This window comes from Corvus brachyrhynchos, unplaced genomic scaffold (genome assembly GCF_000691975.1).
Source record: "Corvus brachyrhynchos isolate BGI_N302 unplaced genomic scaffold, ASM69197v1 scaffold61, whole genome shotgun sequence".
Classification (NCBI taxonomy): Eukaryota; Metazoa; Chordata; class Aves; order Passeriformes; family Corvidae; genus Corvus; species Corvus brachyrhynchos.
In genome coordinates this window covers 6,151,499-6,157,114 of record NW_008236478.1, presented here as the reverse complement: position 1 = coordinate 6,157,114, position 5,616 = coordinate 6,151,499, and the positions used below count along the sequence as shown (strand labels likewise).

General features: G+C 35.7%; 1 protein-coding gene across 1 annotated transcript in view; it reads left to right on the top strand.

Moving 5' to 3' along the window:
- The window catches only part of KNDC1 (kinase non-catalytic C-lobe domain containing 1), a 60,407-nt gene that overhangs the window by 32,840 nt on the left and 21,951 nt on the right, over positions 1–5,616 (top strand). The window contains exon 7 of the mRNA XM_017725866.1: positions 2,695–2,809. Within this exon, the coding sequence (XP_017581355.1) occupies positions 2,695–2,809 (115 nt within the window). The remainder of the gene's footprint in view (positions 1–2,694; positions 2,810–5,616) is intronic.

The window sequence follows — 5,616 nt, the reverse complement described above, 5'->3', positions numbered from 1 at the left end:
TCCCTACATACTTTTTTCTTCCAAAACAGAGTTTTCCTGGTGCCTCTTCATCCTCTATTTTCTAATCTATCATTGACACTTGTTCCTTATCATAAACTTTTGCTGCTGCTCTTAGGATTTATACCTACTCTCCTGCTGCACCTAAATTTCTTTCTCTCATTTCTTTCTTACTCCAAAGAGCTTGGATATCCCAGAAGTGATGAGAAATACTTTGCAGCTTTCTGCTGTACAACAAACTTCATTCTCCAGTTTACTGAGAGATCCTTCTTTCCCTGGCTAACTATTGATCACCTTCTCCTGAAGTGAAAGATGATTTGTATATGTGGTAAAGAAGTCCATCTTTCTTCGCTGCAGCTTTTCGAGCCTCTAGAGACGTAAACTTCAAGAGGAGGGATTATCTTACAACTAGTGTGGATAATAACTAATATTACCACAACCAGTGTGGATAACTAGTGTGTAGTTGTATCTTACAACTAGAGAAACATGTGGCACTAGTGTATACTTATTAGAAGAAAATTCACAAATCCCAAAACCTTCTTAATGTTTTAGTAAGTCTCTGAAATTTCTCTTATGGTTTCTTTTCACTCATGTCAACTGTGCAGGGTTAATTTGAAGATTGACTGCTCCTTTCTTTGTAGAGTGTCTGTGAGCAAAGACACTTGAGGCACATGAGAACCAGAGTGCTCTGGAGGGGGAAACAGCTGCTCAGGGATAGTAATCTATTAACAGTATGAAGCTCTATCTTACACGGTCTCTAGACTAATTCATTCTTTTGACTATCTGTCCTTTTCCTTCCTGCTGTGTGATTGATGGCTTTTTATCAGACAGTTCAAGAGCTTACTTTTCTAGATATAGTAAAAGAACACATGGATGAAAGAATTTTGCACTCCAGGGTGCTGGTGATAGCAAAATTGGAGAATGAAACTGAATCTTATCACCTGGCTTCAAATCAGTCTATGCTGAAGTTCCTAATTTTTGCAATGTGCCACAATGTAGGATAGAAGAATAAAAGCACCAAGTTCATTTTTATCTGTCGGAGGTAGGCAGAATATGAAACATTTTCAGTAAATCAAAAGGTGTGTTTCTTGTCATATTTTGTTTAAAAAAAAAGTCATTTATCTGGTTCACCTTGAAAGAATATTTAAAGAATATGAGCCTAAGGTATTGTGTTCTTTGAGAAGGTCTTCTGGTTAAAATTATCAACAAAGTTTCAGCTACAGAAATTCATGTCCTTCTCTTCTCCATAGATTGCACTGAAGCTATTTCTGTTTGTTGAGCTTTATGAAATTCAATGCAGTAGCCTGCTCATTACATATTGCATGATAAAATCCAAAGAGCATCTCAGCAAAGGGTATTTCATAGACAAGATAATGAAGAATTGAGTTTAGTAAATGACAGTGCAGAGGCTGATTTGTCAGAGTTAATGATGTACTGCCATTGCGTGTGGGAGAGACCCTTAGCCTATGTAGGTTTACAAATACTGATTGGGATATAAAGGTGTCTCTAAAAGCAGCAAAACAGTTCAGAGGGGTTTTTGTTTGTCTCCTGTGCTTCAGTTTTGTGTTTGGGTTTTTTGGGTTGGCTTGGTTGGCTTTTTTATTTGATTGGTTTTTGTTTGTTTGCGGTTTTTTCGAGAGTGGAGTGTTTGGTTTTTTCCAGAGTTAATCCTGAATTACTTCTGGTAATTCTTTTTCCCAACATGGCCTGAAGTTGACTCTCTCAGGACTGCATATGCAAGAGAAAATGTTCTGTGCTCTTTTTTAAAAGAGTTCTTTGGGTTTGCGCTCACTCAGAGGTTTCTGCCTACAATGAATTTTTTATTGTTCCTTTGGTAGATGAGCAGAGATCCTAAAGTGCCGCTGATGTCAAGAGCCACTACTAGAGATAAGCTTTTCCATTAGCACGGTTTGATCGGGAAGGTGTGTGTGCACTACTATAAATCTCATATTCTTAGATTCATACAAACACACACCACCCCCCAAATATAAAAAATCACAAAATGTAAAGCATGTCTCTGAAGAACAGTAAGTTTCCATGGAGCAGTATATTTGTCATGTTAAGGTATTATGCCAGGTATCAAAAGCTAAATTGATAGTCAGAAAGACTAATGCTGTTACTACAAATTGAGCAGCCAGTGATTAAAAATAAAACAACGTGCTTGGACTTCAAATAAACCTGTCATTAATTCTGTCAATATTGCTAACATCTTTCACAGAAGAACAAGAGATGTTGATGAAATCTTGAAGGTAAGACATGTAATGCAACTGTCAGGGTAAATCAGGATTTAAATGTGGGACTGTTTTTTTGATGGCAATCATTTGAATTTTTTATGTTTTTCAGTCTAGGTGTTGTCCCTATAATTATGTAATTATGTTTTATCATGAAATATGTGTATTACACAGTGGACATTTTAAGAGTCTTTCCTTAGTATGGTAAGAAAGAGCTTCCAGACAGCTCACTTTTCTTGAAGCAATTAAGAAACAATTGATTCTTTTATACAGTTAGCTAACTGGACCATGCTTTTTTAATAAGTAGTATTAGTTCATTACTGGTAAGTGCAATAAATATATTTTCTTGTTACTTTTTAAGTTGAGTATTTTTTTTATATTAGGACTTACTTTTCTATTGCATTAGTAAATGTTTTTCATTTGTGATAATTTTTATAACTTTCTGCATCCTCACTGTTTTTTTCAGTGGATCTCTCTAAAACTCCTGTTATCCTGGTATGGTAGGCCTCTGAAAGACTATGAACTCTGGGCATTATGTCACGGGTGTTTATATACTCTACAGACTTGCATAGATTATCCAGGTATAGTCTTAATTATCATAAAGTATTTTGCCTAGTTATTTATGTTCACTGTGTTAATGTTTCCTTTTATTCTGTTGATTGAAAGGATCTTGACGTTCATTTTGTGTGCAGAAAATAATAGGCAATGTTTCCGTTTTGACTCTCTTAAATTGTGGCAAAACTCAATTTGGAGTTTTCTTCCATATATAGATGAATGTCTTTTTTTCTCTTTATTCTGAGTTTTGGTGGCTTTTGCAGCAGAAATGAATCTTTGGCTTCAAGCAGTAAAACAAATTTTAGACCTTTTGGGAATGGAGAATCTGTACTGTGACTTTTAAGAAAAACACTTGTGACTTGTGTCAAGCAGGAGGAAGTAAGCGTTACATACATATATATGTAAACAAACTCTTCCTCTTTTGGCTGGTTTTGTGACAAATGATTCCTGACATATTTTCTACAATACAGGGCTTTGTCATTTTAAAGCACCCAGGATCTTGTCATGATGTTACTCCTTCCACATCCCCTATGCTTCAGTTTACGGATGAATTATAAGAAGTAAGCTTCTGAGAGAGAAAGGGGAAACTATCCTTTGACAAAGTTGGAATCTGTTGTGTGTGACTCAGGAGAAGGCCATCCTAGATTTCCATGGGCATTCTGAGTGATGGTTTGGCTTATACTAATGATAAACCTATAGTAGTTCTGATAAACAGCGCAGAGGTTTCCCCCACCACCACCCCACCTTTCTAAAAAACTTGCTTTTGAGAGTATGGGCAGGGATGAGTTTGAAGCCTGTAAGTGGATATAAACAACTGGATAGTAATGTACAGAAAACTTACTGCATCTCTTTGAATTTCAGCTTCAGTTATTTTATCTTCTGTGATATAAAACTGCTTAAAAGGAAATAAGCCATAAATGAAGATTCTGAGCACTTTGAGAACTGTTACCCATAAAATGAAGTATTTAATATACCTTGCAACAGAGGGATTATTTCAGCCTCATAGCATGTTCCTAGTGTTTTGAAGGTTTCAGATAACTGCACATAATGTCTCAGATTCTAATGTAATATGCTTAGCCAGCCTCTGTTACTGCACTCACATGCATCCGAGTGCATGTCTTAAAAATATTAAAAGTTGTCATCTGACAACTGAGTTGTCATCTGAACCTTATGTAGCCTGTAGAAGTGAACACAGTGACAAACCACCAAATGGAAGACGCCTGACTTAAAAATTCTGTATTTGACAAATAAAGCTACGTTGAAGTTGAATATTGGTTTCAGATTTAGAATGTTTCTGCAAGAGGATACTCGGCCTGTTCTGAGAGGAGTTGTGCGTTGTGGAAAGGTTTACAGTGGTGTTACTACTTCAGTGCCCACACACACACAATGTTCTCTCAATGTTCCTTTTGAATAATACTAACTTACTAAAGGTGAGGCTGATACGTATCTTGAATATATAGTTAAAATATTCTTCGTCTTGACAACGGTAGAGAAGACTGGTAGCTGATGAGTCATAGTTAAATATATGAAGCTGAATTGTTTTTTCTTTATTCACATAGACGGCCTTTTCCTCCAAATCCTTCATTGATTACACTTTTTTCATTATCGTAAGCAGGAATTATCTGGCTAAGAAAACATACCCCACAGCTAGCCTCTTCTTCATGTGTTTGTTAATTCAGTTCTGCTACAGAACTTGTTTGTAACCTCCATTGGGATTTTACTGAATTCCTCTCCTCTTATCAGAGAATGTTGTTTACATGTTGCTTATGGGTGATTCAGGGAGCCCAGGTGAGGATTCTTAGGTTGTACGGAACAAGCTGAGATCTGGTTTGTGTGAGCAGGGCCAGGGGAGTTAACTGCTGACAAAGACAAGTGAGCATGAAGCTGCCTCTGCAGAAATAACCAGCAAAGGTTCTCGTTTGGGAAAGCTTTGCTTTTCAAGACATGTACTTCAGGTCCAGCTTAAATATTATTGAAGGTAGTAGACAAGCCTTTATTTATGTTAAGCATAGTGAATTTTAGATGTGTTTTGTACAGGTAACTAAATATTGCCTTTTTTTCTTACTTTATTTTTGTGCCTCTTAGACCTGTTCAATTAATTATTTATTAATAAATTAATATTTGAGTTTCTCTTAGACATCTTTAATATTTTATTTCTTAATTAATACATTTAATACTTTAATTTCTTATTCAATTTAAGAATCTATACTTTCAGTACTTTTTTTTAATAAGAAAATAGTGCATTTGATGGTAATCTAGAAATAGAGGACTGCATTACTGGCCAGCTGGCTATAATACATTGAAACATGTTAAATTGAAGTGTGCTTTGAAGCTGTAATCTAGAAATAGAGGACTGCATTACTGGCCAGTTGGCTTAATACATTGAAACATGTTAAATTAAAGTGTGCTTTGAAGCTAGCAAACAGATAGACAGTGTTACCACAACATTTTCAACACCAAGTTTATATAACATCATCTCATGACTTTTTATGTTAAGCTTCTGAAGACCTCAAATCATTTAAAATAGTTTTAGAAGTCCATTGTTTCTTTTTTAACAACGGAAGATTTCATGGCCTTGCAAATGCTGACCTATGTAACATTTCTTCTCTGAGAAAGTGTTATTATAACTATTTGTGAAAAACTGGACTTCATATCCTGTTGCATATAGGAGTTTTGGATCTGGCCATGTGTGTGTCAGGTTTCTCCAGATGATGACCCTGTATTTTTGGAGGGTTGAAGGAGGGAAGAGAAGAGAAGAGAGACTTAAATGCTTAAGATAAATTGACTATCTTTATTGGCATGTTGTGAGAAGACTAGAGTATATCTACCTTTT